Genomic DNA, 14,510 nt, shown 5'->3' on the forward strand with positions numbered 1-14,510 from the left:
TTGACATGTTCTGTTTTCAGGAAGTGAACCCAGAATTAGAGACAAACACATCTAAAATAACTTGATAGACAAGAACTGGGCAGAACAAGGCTTTGGGGGCCAGTACTATTCTTATCACATAAACACAACCTTCAGGTCATAGGGTGAGGCATCGGAGGATCATCTTGAAACCTGGTCCCCTTTAGATTTTCCTACCGCCTCCATGTCTCTGGGCTAACTTTTCCTTCTGGGTCATGCTATCCTCTTACCCAACTTATGTGATAAATTCCAAGTGTTTTCCTTTTTCTTTTTTTTTAAACCAAGAAGCAGGGCCTTTTTTATTTAGTTACTATTGATTCTAACATGGTGATCAATGCCATGAGTTGTTATTCCAACCTGAGAGTATCCAAAGTTGAAGGCCAGAGTTTGATTTGAAAATCAAAATCCCCAGGGCAGCTAGGTGGTGCAGTGAGTGGAGCACTGGCCCTGGAGTCAGGAGGACCTGAGTTCAAATGTGACCTCAGACACTTGACACACTTACTAGCTGTGTGACCTTGGGCAAGTCACTTAACCCCAATTGCCCTGCCTTCCCCCCTCCAAAAAAAAATCTAAATCCCTAAAGTGTCTCCTACATTGTAAGCAATTGTTTAGGAAATGCTGCGTAATGGCGACTATATACCATCAAACACTGTATCCTACAGTACAGCAAGACCTCCTGAGCCACAAGGAAGGTATCTTCATCCTGGGGACTTGCAGGTTAGAGAAAATGAATTTTTGTAGGCACATATGGCTTTGCCCTCCTGCAAAGCACTAGATTAAAATGGTGCTGTATCGCTTAGCTTTTGCTAATAACAAATGAAGAAGTAGAACGGGTAATGGCGGTGATCCATCATAGCGCCACAACCACAGCAGGGTTTGAGGGTGGTTGGTTTTTTTCTTTCCTTAAGATACTTACTCTTCTCTTTTAAAAAATTCATTTTGAACAGTCCTAAAGTCCTGATCATATGGTGATGAGATTCACGATGCACTGAAATTATGAAGATGAGACCCAAACGTAGCCCGTCTCTGTAGATAAACAAGTCAGAAGCAGTGGGAGCTTAGAGTCCAGTCTTGTAACTTTTCTCATAACAGAAGCGTGTCAAGGTGTGATGAGGAAACGGATCTTCTACCACAGCCGGCAGGACTCTGTCCCTCTGTTCATTGTTGAATTAACTGGACAATTAAAAGCTTTCTGGAATTCCTCAAAGTTACTTACTGCACCATTAACTCTGAAAAAGAATGACAAAAACATTGATGACTTCCTTCGTAAGTATCACCATTTCCTACGGGGAGTCACTGATGAAAGCACAAGAGAGGAACAGCGGCTCTAGAGCCAGAGGCCCCAGGTTCGAATCCTGCCTCTGACTCTTACAATCTGTCTGGAGCTTGGGCAAGTGACTTGATTGGCACGGGCCTCAGTGTCCTTATCTGTCAAATGACGGAGTTAGAGTAGGAGGTCCTTTCCATCTCCAGATCCATGGTCTCATTGGAGTGTCTATTATGACTAAAGATATCAAAAAGCACTCTTAGAGCTGGGAGGAATTTTAAAGATCATCTGGTCCAATTTATTCAAAGTATGGGCAAGAAAAGTAAGAATAAATTAGGTTATGGAACATGTTTGTTATTGTTGTTCTGTCATTTCAGTCATGTCTGACTCTTCATGCCCCCGTTTTGGGGGTTTTCTTTGCAAAAATGCTAGAGTGGTTTGCCATTTCCTTCTTCATCTCATTTTACTGATGGGTAAACTGAGGCAAACAGGGTTAAGTAACTTGCGCAGGGTCGCACAGCTAATAAGTGGCTAGATTTGAACTCAGGAAGATGAGTCTTCCTGACTTCAGGCCCAGCACTCTATCCACTGTGCTACCTAGCTGCCCTTGTAACTTATCTAAGGTCACACAATTTGCTAATGGCATAGTTGAGGCTAAAAACCAAACCTAATGGACCATAAACTCCAAGAGGGCAGGAGCTGTGCCTTATCTAAATTTTGTCTCTCTTGCAGCCTTTAGCAGAGTGCTCCTTACAGAGTAAGTCATTAACTGCATCACTGAACGAAGTCTCCTTACTGCCGTTCCAGTGGTCTTTCCACCGCTCCATGGATATGCTAAATCTCAAATTACTGAGTAACATGTACAATTTTAAAATCATCTATATTTGGCATCTTTAACTTGTTAAGTTTATAACTATTTTAATAATACTTTCCCTTAATTGACCTTTAGTTTGAGGGTTCATTGTTCTATACACAGACGCCTTGTATTATTGTCTATTATACTCAAGTGTGTAAGAGAAGAGCAAAGGAAAGTGCGGCAGGTCTGAGGGAGATGGTCATTACTGACCAACGCTGTTGGGGCATCAGGGGAGGTTTTGTGCAGCACATGGCCTTTGGATTGGGTTTTCCACAGTCAAAGAAGAAGATTTTATTCATAGGAAACATGGATGGACATATTCATAAATACTGCTCAACAAGTTTGTTGAGTTGTAGAAGCTCACGGTTTATTTAAGCAAAGACTTCTAATTAGGACTATTTAGTACTTCAAAGAGTATTCTTACCCACTATTTGGTATTTTCCTTTATCCTGATGATCTTACTCCCCTGGTGAGCTCCAGACTTTAATTTCCAGCGAACTTCCTACTTATGTCTTTAATTAAAGGTCCCTCTTAAAAGAGATATTTCTACTTCATTGTAGAAGTTTACCCCATAGTTTACCCCGAATTCTAGGTAGATGGTTGGAGATGTTGTGATGCTAGTACACCTGTGATCTCATCTACCAGGCCACTCCCTCCAAAGCTCATCCACACCTATTTTCCCTGTCTGACTTCTCAGACATGCTAGGAGCTCCAGACCTCTTAACACTGCATGGACACCAATGGTACATAGAACCCCAACAGCTAGCACAGCTCCAGGAACAGAACAGGTCCTTAATAAGGGCTTATAGATTGATTGACTAATGTGGGGTATCAGCTGACTGCTCTTGCTTTCTCTCATTATTATAGACACTCCAGCACTCCACTGTGACCTCATCAATATGGGCATTACCTCCAAAGATGAAGATTATAATTTATGCATGCCTACCCATCCTGTGTGACTCTTATAAGTTTGCCACGGGATAATTCATGTGTTCTCTTTAAAATGCATGGATACCAATGATATTTTTGCAGTTAAGACTAAAAAGCAAGAAATAAACTGTCCATCACCCCTATTTTATTTCTCACCCAATTGTATTTTCAAGGAGTTGACCAGAGATCCTGAACTCTAGATTACTGATTTTTTTTCTATAAGAATTATTACCTCCAAGTATTCAAATAAAAGTAATAGCCTATCTCTTAAGTAAAATAGCCTGACTATAGGTTATTTTTTCATGGTATCACAATATAACTGAAAATTCATAAACGAATGTTTGTGATTATATAAAATCTCACATCGTAGGCCACTAGTTGGTAGTACACACAGCAGTAGGCTCTAAAACCATTTTGCTGAGCAATTAATCAAGTGTGCTTTTTTCATCTTCATCCTTTATCAGTGGGAGCACACTTTAGTCCATTACATGCAGTCAGCCTTTCGGGGTAGTTTAGCACAGTGGGAGAGAATTTCCAACACAATGATTAGATTTTTATGTTGGTTGGGAATTTAGACTCAACTTCTGAAAAGTTTGTTATGGTTCGTTTACTGGAGAGAATGAATAAAACTCCTAAAGTGTAGAGGAAATTTTGAAATACTATCCCTTAAAAATATTAAGGATGAGGTAGCTAGATTCAACATACAGAAAGCAAATACTGAGTAAATTTTAAATATCCAAATGAAACTACTTTCTGGCCACAAAACGTGCCTGAATTATTTCACCTTCATGACTTTGTTCATGTTGTTTTCTATGCTTAGATGCTTAGAATATACTTCTTTGACTGCTGAATTCTTATCTAACTCAAAAAAAAAGCCTAACTCCAACCTTGTGTGCCGCATGAGGCCTTTCCTGATGGTCTTACACCATAATTCGGTAACAACCTTGTCTTCAGATCTAACAAAACACTTTTTTCACTACTCTGATGCACTTAACTATAACACACAATAATACATGATGTCTATATATCTGTCAAAGCTCTCTACTTTGCCGGGATGTAAACTCAACAAGGAAAAGAATTTTATCTCGTCTAAACTGTGCATTCCCTTAGCATCAAGCATATTGTTATACATACAGAATGTCTGTTGAATGTTATTGAATGAATTGTGGTTTTTTTAGATTCCTGACAAGTTCCCTGTCCACTCCTGTGGAGAAGCTATAATTTTTTAAAAAAATTACAATCTAATGCAGAACCAAATAATTCTAATTGGTACAGTTTTGTGACAAATGGAAAATGTTTAGAATTCATAGTTTGTAAAAGATTCTTTCTCCCTTATGTCTTTGTAGTTTCTGTTCATGAATCACAAATGGACATTGAAACACGGAGTAGCTTTTAACTGTATAGTGTAAACTGTGATTATTTATTATCGATCAGTATGCAGCCTCGCCAGAACATCTAGTTCAGTACTGGGGACATGGCAGACGGACAGTAAATGATTCTTGAAAGAATGAATGAATAAGCGAATGAATGAATTAGTGTTTAAAATGGATTGTTCTTCAATATGAATAAACCAGACTTAAGCATATCAGGACTTCATCCATTTCCAGGTTAGAAAACTGAATTACCTGCCAGTGACACAAGTTCAGGTGTTCTGATGAATCAAATACTCCAAACAGAAAGTTCTTACAGGTAAAATACATGAATTACAAATTTTCAAAGTTTAAAAAAACTACAAAATATAGAACGACTAGACTATAATATTTCTCTGATAACTCAGAAGGCACAATGGCATCATACAATACTTTGAATGCTCCTTTTAAATAAGTATGATGTTGACATAGGGTTAGTAGACTGTAAGTTCCATTAAGACAAGCATCCTATTTCATACAAATTCTGTATCTGATAGCATGACCCTTTGCACGCAATAAGTGCTTAATAAATTATTTGTTCAATTGAAATGCCTGGTCATAGAAGGGTTGTTTAATATAATTATATTAATTTGCAGTGGCATTCTATGGAAAAGTCACTTGACCACTTTTTGAGTAAGATTTTATCTGTCCAGTCCTATTAAGTGTTTCATCAATTACTCAGTCAATAAGAATTCATTAAATGCATATGATGTGCTATACCATGAGATAGGCGGTTGGAGATTCAAATAACAAAGAATAAAACAAGCACTATTTAAAAGAACCTTACATTCTCAAACTTTGGGAGGACCAATTACTTCGTAAATCACATAAGGAAAAATCATGGTGCACATTACCTAAACTGTGGTGGGCTGTGAGCACCAATCTGGATTTGCTCTCTCGCGGCTTCTGGACGATAGGAGTTGCACCTCACCTGACACACAGAATCATTACATGGATTAAAATTCTCTACTGGTTACATATTTTTACAGTACCAAAATTATAATGAAATGTCATGTAGCAGAATAATTATGTAGCCGATGACCGACAATTGTTTAAAATGTTCGACAGTTCCTTTGAGGACAGTAGGATCCTCAGAGTAGAAAGTTTTGTCAGGCAGAACATTTCTACAATTTTAGTTGATTATGAAGTATGAGACTCGAGGTGAAGTCTTTTAAATTAGAGAAAAATATATGCTAAGGTAGTTTTTTATTCACTCCATCGAAACATAAATTTGTACACCATCTATCACCAGCTTTTAAACATGGTCATTCAACTCAACACTGAAATATCTTCAGCTATTAGATGAGATCATGGAAAACGGTCTGACTTTTGGACCTGGTTCATAGTCGTCCTCTCCCTTCCTTGTCATGCCAACAGCTTTAGAGACTCTGATATCTGTATTGATGATACTTTTAACACTGTCCTCATAGTTTAATTTCTCAATTCCGTTAACTTCTAACCTCCCTCTTAGGCAAAGCTTCCCGTTGTTGCTCAAAATTGCTCCATCTCCAAAGTCTACACTCTGAAATCCACTCTATAGTTACCTGACCTTCAACTTCCCCCTCTCTGATTCTTCCTGTATGTGCTGTGTGCATTCATTACCCTCAGTCCTTTAATTCCTACTGATTTTCCCCACTCTGACCTCCCTTTCTTCTCCATCCAGTCTTAACCCTCAGCCATTTCAATAATACCCTCTCCTTCATTCTTGAATCTTCTTCCCCTTTGACCTTCCATTCATTATCTCTCTGCTAATTCTCAATATTGGGTACCTCTTCCCAACCCCTCCCTTTACCCATACTCTCAAGCTGCCAAACACTTACGGAAAAATTCGTGAGATTACGCTAATTATTGGTGGGGAATTTCTCAGCCTAGGTTCCTTGAGAGTCCAAGGAGAATATCACCCACCAGCAGGTCTATATAACTAGAGGCCAAATAAAGTAAGAAGCCAAACTGAAAGGAAGAGAAATTTGTTTGCACACAAATGAAAATGAGTTACTGGTAGCAGCTTCTTCTTGCCAGGGCAGATATTCAGTTTGCATAGCTTTTTCAGATGTATTTAGAATACACTGCCAATCAGCAAAACTCTATGGCATCTGAATGAACCAATGAAATACAATCTGTCCCTATAAGAAAGTTGATCTGGAAAGTCTCTAGATGAATATTAGGTGCAACATTTGTGAAGTCCAGCAAAGCTAAAGAGTACCATGCGTAACAAGGTTTTATGTATTCAGCTTAAGCAAGATGGAGTTAGTTGAGTCACATTTTGTTATTCAGTCCACAGAAGAAGAAGCAAATCTATCAGATTTTGTTATTTACTATACAGACAAAAGGGGGAATGGCTAGTTTTCAATACTGGTAGTTCAGTCAAATAGTACATTATGATAACAAGGTTGTTTTCCTCCGCTCTGGTTCCACTACAAATTCATGCTATCTAATGTCAACTGGGCCCTGACTGCCGCTAAATCCTTTTCTTCATCTATCCTTTCAAACACATTCTTCACAGTGGCTGTTCCAAATCTTTTCTCTAGCCTCCAACTCTACCCCTCATTCCGCACTCTGGACAATCTAACCTCTTATTTTACTGAGAAATTAGAAGGCATCCACCTTGAACTCCTTCAATTCCCTTCATTCACTTTTCTAAACTTTGCACTGTCCTTACCCATCCTTTCTTCCTTTCTCTCAGTCTTAGAGGAAGAGGTAGCCTTTCGCCTTAACAAAGCTAATCCTTCTATCTGTACCCAAGGTCACATCCTTACTATCTCTCACAGGAACTGAATCCATTAATCATCTCTTCTTATTCTCCTAACCCTAAAAGAGGAATTGTTCTTTTCATATATGTCTTTCCTTCCAATCACAATATAAGCTCCTTAGAACAAATTGTGTCTTTCCTTTATCTTTCTATCCCTATTGTTATCTAACATAGTGCTTTGTCCACCTCCTCTCAGGACCCTGATGGATCCAGCCCAGGACCCTGAACCCAAGAGGCCTGGGAAGGTTGTTTAGTTATTTTTCAGTCATGGCTAACTTTTTATGACTCCATTGTTTCTTGGCAGAGATACTGAAGTGGTTTACCATTTCATTCTCCAGCTCATTTTACAGATGAGGAACTGAGGCAAACCGGTTTAAGTGTCTTGCCCAGGGTTGCACGGCTAACAAATGTTTGAAGCTGGATTTGTACTCTGGAAGATGAGTCTTCCTGACTTTAGCACTCTATCTACTGTGCCACCTAGCTACCCTGGGGAGAACAGACAAAAAATACCAGCTTTTCTTCCAGTGTGGCTCCCATAGTCATCACTGAGGTGCTGAGTTATCATAATCCCAGCAAAAGAGCCCGCTTTTTTACCACCTTCAAAACCTACCACTCACTGCTACCAATCAGCAAATAAACTCAAGAGTCTCAGGAATGCCACTGTCCCCAAAACCACCAGCCTCCTGCAGCCATCACTGAGTAACAACCATGGAAATGAAACCTGGCAACTGCTTCTGCAGGTGCTGAAGCCACTGCTGGAAAACACAAAAGTAATCAGCAGTCCTCAGCACTGGCAAATGTTCTGAAATCATAAACAGATGTGATTTTTTCTTTGGAAACATTTAAAAGATGCATTACCATTTGCTTTGTTATTATACCCTATGGACTATGGGACCTTTCCATCTGACTTGCATGTGAAACTTCCTCTATATGTTATCTTCCCAATTAGAATGTGACCTACTTGAGAGAAGGGACTGTATTTTTCTATTTGCTTCCCAGTGCTTTGTATCTGAGCCCCTAATAAACACTTTCTTGCCCTTCCTTTCGCTCGTTCATTCATCACTTTCTACATAGTAGGTTTGGCCAAATCTTTGCTAGGCTTAAATCCCAGCCTCACCTGGGATTTACTACTACCTGTGCCATCTTGGGCACTTTCTTTAGTTTCAGCTTCCTCATTTGGAAAACGAAGACCCAAGGGAAATGTTCTCCTTTCCATTCAAGTATTAAGATATTGATCAGAGAGGTAGCCTTTTCAATCCTGGTAAAAAGCAGTCAAGGAAGGAATCAAATGGTTTAAGCAGAAGATTAAGTGACTGTTCTAGAATGTCAACCCAAAACTCTATTTTAACATATTATGACCTTCATTTGTTCAAGATCCCTATAAATGTTACCAAAAAATTGTCTCTGAGTAGAGAGCCATCTGATGGCATGGGTCGGGAAACTATGGTCAATTTGGATAGTTCTCTGCCTAAGATATAAATGCTTGTTTATAGACTAATATTAAATTAATAAGAATTATTTCCAATAGCCAAGTTTAAAACAGAGTATAGCATTAATATTTTACTTTTACAATATGAGTTTTGGAAATAGAAAAAGTAGAAATGAGACTTTATCATCAATGAACTAAAAGAGGGTAGGGAAAGCACTGTTACCAGGTGTACCAGTGTGATTCATGAGAGAGAACCCTGCTAAATCTTAGCTGGGACCATTCTTTGAAGCTCCCCAAGCACAAAGGTACAGTGTTTCAGACATGGTGGGTAACTAATAAATAGCTGCTGAATTGATACAATGAATGAATCCCCAATAATACTATAAATTAACAGGCACTTACTATCTAGTTGTGGAAAGGGAAATAACATATATAAAGAAATTAAAGAGCAACTACAGTGCCTCACACATCGTAAGTATTTAAGAATTTGATTGAAGTGAAACTGTGGAAAAACTTAAGGATGCTGAGTCCTTCATAGGCAAACCAGCAAGACTTGAAAAAAGTACTGTGTTGTTCAGGTAAAAAAAATGCATGAGTCATAGGTTTAGTGAGGATTCTGTTATTCATCTCAGAAGACAATCAATATAACACCTCTGACATTCATTTTCAGTATTCTAACCATATAAATTAATTTCTTAATCCATTTGACTATTTACAGTTTCAAATAGGTGATTTTTTAAATTATGTTGGGAAAAATCAGTGAAATTCCTGTTCACAGGTGCAGGCAGACAGACAGTGCAACTCTGAATTGGATTTTTTAAAATTCCACTTTGTAATTCAATTGTTTATTTTTTTCAAAAGCTAGCTAAAGCAAATTTGCTTCTACTGTCCTCTTTTCCTCACTGTCTTTTATATCATTTGGGAAATTTCTGAAAGAATATGTATGTCTTTTGCCATTTTTTCTACTTTCCTGGAAGAAAAAAAATCCTGTCCACTTCATTTATAAAAAACAATTTCAATCCAATGTGCTAGGAGATTTTCAAAGTAACCTTTTAAATTAAAATTGATTTATAACTGGCCCATCCTGTCAGTGAGGGTCTCCCTAAGGCAAATTGTTCATTAGTAGTGCTCTGGGTCATATAAGATCATTCTTCTTTTAGTCTAAATATCTTATTTTTTTAAATCAAAAGTACATTGTGGGAGTATGTTGAAAAGACATTTCAAATGTAGAATGTAGATGTGTTATGAATTACTACAAACACATTATAAATTAATTTATTGTTTCTATCAAGAGAAATTAAGAATCTGGCTATAAATTATAGGAACTTCCAACCCTTCCCACTCTTTCAACAAATAACTACTGTCCTCTAGAAGAATTCAAATCAACTTTGCTTTTTTTCCATTTCGGCCTATTTCTGATCCAAAACTTCCATAGTCAACAAGCATTTATTAAGCGCTCACTACATGTCAGGCACCATGCTGAGTGCTGGGGAATACAAAGAAAGTCCAATACAACTCCTTCCTTTAAGAGCTCGTTTTCTGAGGGGAAGAGAATAACTAATCAGGTAATTATAAGATGTATCAGAGTAGATGGAAAGTAATCTTACAAGAGAAGGCACTAACAGTTAGAAGACCAGGAACAGCCTCCTGTAGAAAGTACTATTTGACGTGAGGGCTAAGCATCACACCCCTATGAGAAAGCCAGGGCTAAGGGGCAAGAGGATGAAGAGAAGGCCTGCAAAAGAGACAAAGAAAGAATAGTCAGGAAGATATAAAGAGAGTTAGACTTTAAAGGGTCATGAAATGAAAAAGGAGACATCTAGAGTGTTGAATAAATGGAGGAGTCAAGGAAGTTGAAGATTGAGAAAATGTCTTTTTTCATATGACTGCTTCATAAAGTACTAATTACGACAGGTTCTGCTTCAGATACATATTGCTGTCTATAATCTCATGGTTCATTATATTTGGGGCTACAGTTCTACATATTCTACAGTTAAGAAACTGTAGAATTTTTAGCCCAGAGAAGAGAAGACTCAAGGGCATGTGGTGGCAGTATTCTATGTTTGAAGATTTGTCATATGGAAGAGTAATTAGGTTTAATCTTCTTGTCTCCAGAAAGCAGAAATGTAAGCAGGAGGTATAAGCTTCAGGGAGACAGCTTGAGGTACAATGGAAGGAAAAATCTCCAGAAGTTAAATAAGATTCCTTTTTCAGTAATGGGTCCTCCTTTGTTGGAGAACATGATGTGGCAGTAGAGAAGGATTTTTATATAAGTATGAATACAAATAGTCTCTGGGGTCCCTTCTAGTTTGGAAATTATATAATTCTATGATCATGGACACAGGTAGAACCTCGGAAAAATGACTCACAAAGAAGCCTGGAGATTGGCTAGTACAAGGCCTATCCACATCACAGCCTCCACCTTCTTTTAAACTGAACCATTCTGAAGCTGCTTCATGGTCTCCCCAACACACACACACACACACACACACACACACACAAACCTTCAATAAAATTTCACTCCTATTAACACACAAAAGTCATTGTCCCCTTCAAGTGTCAGGACAAACTAATTCACATGGCAAGGGTCAGAAACAAACTATGACAGAACTCTGCTCCCACAGATATCAGGTTCCACTAAGGGTTGGTTTGTTTTGTCAGGACTCAAGTAACATAGAGAAACCTTTCCCAAAAAGCTAGGAGAGGGCCTAGTGAAATATAAGCGGTATTGAGGGAAAAAATAAATAAACAAAATTTAAATGTTAAAGAAAAAAAGACATATAAGAAGCAAAGCCTACACAACTTGCTGAGCTCTTTCCAGAAAGATACACTATGCAAATATCAAAAACAAGGTAGTAGGAAACATAAAGCTATTACAAGAAAGCACATAAAGCACCTGGCACTATTGTTCAGTTGTTTCAATCATGGTCTGACTCTTTGTGACCCTATTTGGTGTTTTCTTGGCAAAGGTACTAGAGGGGGTTGCCATTTCCTTCTCCAGCTCATTTTACAGATTGGGAAACTGAGGCAAAAGGGTTAAGTGATTTGCCCAGGGTCACAGAGCTAGTTAGTGCCTGAGGCCAGATTTGAACTCAGGAAGAGTATTCCTGACTCCAGGCCCTGCGTTGTATCCCCTGCACCACCCAGCCGCTCCACTGGTGTCCCCAATATTGGGGTTCAGGACTACAGACAGAGCCTGTGTGGCAGCAACAGCCGCTGCAGTCCAGAGTAGTTTGTAATGCTGCAAAAGAAGTTAAGGAAATCAAACACTGAAACTCTCTTTTGTGTCTTGTAATTAGCTAGTGGAAGCTTGGAATTTATCTCATTTAATTTTTTTTAGAATTTTAGTTAAGAGAACAAGCCTAAGCCACACATTCCATATTTAAAGCCCTCTTTACGATGCTACTCACATGAGCGTAGCTCAGAAAGAAGAGTTGATTGTTGGTGAATTTAACGCCTGGTAGGAGATCCTCTTCCACTCCTTGCCTCTTATCATTTACCCATTTCCTATAGGCCTAGAGGGAAAAAATAGAGCGATGTTTGTTATTTTTGCTAGTAATTCCAGGACCAGAAAGCTATAGAACTAAAGCTGAAAGGGACTTTAGACATAATCTGGTCTTAGGCGACTTGTCCAAGGTAACACAGGTAATAGTGGGAGATATAATAATACAACACATAATATAATGATATATAATATAATATATTTTGAGGCATTTAATGGAGGGGGGCTCATGGAAATGTTAGTCAATGGTGAAGCTCACCAAGGAATCAAGGATCACTAGCAAACTTACAAAGGATACCAAATCAACAGAATGAACACACTATAAAGGGCTAAACAACTATAAAGAAAAGTTGTTATTTAAGCAATTAGAGGAGTTGGGCGGTAGATATAAAAATGACCTTGGAGTCAGGAAGGCCTGGATTCAAGCCTTGTCTCTGATATATTAGCTATATGACCTTGAACAAGTCACTTAACTGTAGTTGATTTTATGAGCAGAGGGAGTTTCTAAATTGTGCATGAGTCCTCTACAAAGATGAAATCATAGCTCTGGACTAAAAATTAAATAACTAAATCATTAGAATTGTTCCTACCAGGGAACAAAAAGCTAAACACAAATGAACCATCGTGACTTTTAGGCTATGAGCATGGGAATTTTAAATGAGAAAAAATATAACTAGATAAAGAAATACATCCCCTCATGCATATTTATCCCCAGGTAAAAGTATTTAATGCAATACAACACTATTAGTGAAACAGTTTGGATTAGTGGATAGAGAGCTAAACTTGAAGCCAGAAAGGCTTGAGTTTAAGTCCTATTCTGACATATATACATATATGACATAAATTTATATATATATACAAATATAATATATATACATATATATGCTGTGTGACCCTGGGCAAGTCACTTAACTTGTCAGTGCTCTAGGTTACTCTCTGAGACTTTGAATAGTAGAGAAGGTACCAATCTGAAATGATAGAAGGCATTCCCTCACCTGGGAGTGCCCTATGCCAATGAATTTACAGTTCCAGCCCCCATCCCTATATCTTCTATTTACTTCTATTTTATTTCATTAATGTGGTTATTCCCATACTACTCCCATACAGATCACAGCCCCTTAATACTTTAGTAGAAATTCTTTCACGTATCACTATGCAGGAAAAAATGTTTTACTGGGGAGGGACAACTTTCTAGTGATGAATATCTCTAAAATTATCTAGACTCTGACAGTTAGCTCTGACAAGAGACATATAGACCTTCTCTAGCCTCCTACTTGAAGTCCTTCCAGCTTGGAAGAATGTTACAGAGATTGCAACCTGCTAGCACAAGGAAATAGAGGCCCTTGAGAATCCAGGGTCACCTCCATGATACAGTGTGACATTGTGGCAGACTTTCATACAGGAACAATATTTAACTATACTTTTAATGTTACCACGAATGTGCTACCTGGAAATTCTAACTTATCCATTAAATATATAACATTCTTAATTGTGCTTTTGTACCAGAAGCCAAGACTATATAGAGAGAAAGAGATATGTATATGCATACACACATATATACATATATATCCATTTTATAATGGAAGTCAGTAAGAAAATACAATCCAATAAATTTTCTTTATGGCAACCATCTTCAGAATATATATAAAGGTACATATACACACCTGTATAAATTTCATATGCTACTTTTTAAAACATCATGGAAAACACAGTAATACATACCCTAAAAGCTTCTCGCAAACCTCCATTATCTGCAATATTTTCTCCCAATGTCCTCTTCCCTTTCACCTAGAAAACAGGAAAGGGGAAAAAAGGATCCCATTAGACAGCTTCACAGTCAACTCTCATTCAAGCTAAGGCACAATATATTAAAGCAAACACCACGGTAGGCATGTTTTAAAGGGAAAATTATGTCTAATAAATCAAAGTAAGCCATCATATATTTTGTGATTGCAAACTAAGCCTTGAAAGGTACTCTTCAGTGTAATAATTTATGTCTTCTTAGCTACTGCCTTGTCCCCACCCCCACCCCAATCTCTCCTTCATGCCAATTTTGTAGGATAAAATAGGCTAAAATAAAATGTAACCAAACAGCAGTGGCTCAGACTTTAGGGAAAAGAGAGTATCAATAAAACTGATTATTCTCTCATTATGGCTGATCAGCCAAACAGCATTCTGAATGTGGGCATGCATTGTTTTCCACAAATTAACAAAGCATACAGAGATGATAGCTTGCAGAGGTTACCAACCTTTAACCTCCATTAACTTTTCTTCCAGAACTTAAAGGAGGAAGTAACTTGGCAATGTGGAAAGAACCCAGGAAGCCAGAAAGCCTTAGAACTGAAGTCCC

The 14,510-nt window shown here is 38.0% G+C and overlaps 1 protein-coding gene across 1 annotated transcript in view; it reads right to left on the minus strand.

Annotated features, from left to right (window-relative positions):
• Positions 1-894: 894 nt before the first annotated feature.
• PHEX (phosphate regulating endopeptidase homolog X-linked) overlaps positions 895-14,510 on the minus strand; it is a 272,352-nt gene continuing 258,736 nt past the window's right edge. Inside the window, exons 19-22 of the mRNA XM_036746177.1 lie at positions 13,883-13,948; positions 12,069-12,173; positions 5,335-5,411; positions 895-1,247 (exon numbers count right to left, since the gene is read on the minus strand). Coding sequence (XP_036602072.1) covers positions 1,145-1,247; positions 5,335-5,411; positions 12,069-12,173; positions 13,883-13,948 — 351 coding nt within the window. The 3' untranslated portion in view covers positions 895-1,144. The remainder of the gene's footprint in view (positions 1,248-5,334; positions 5,412-12,068; positions 12,174-13,882; positions 13,949-14,510) is intronic.

The sequence above is a fragment of the Trichosurus vulpecula genome, chromosome 2 (assembly GCF_011100635.1).
Source record: "Trichosurus vulpecula isolate mTriVul1 chromosome 2, mTriVul1.pri, whole genome shotgun sequence".
Lineage (NCBI taxonomy): Eukaryota > Metazoa > Chordata > Mammalia > Diprotodontia > Phalangeridae > Trichosurus > Trichosurus vulpecula.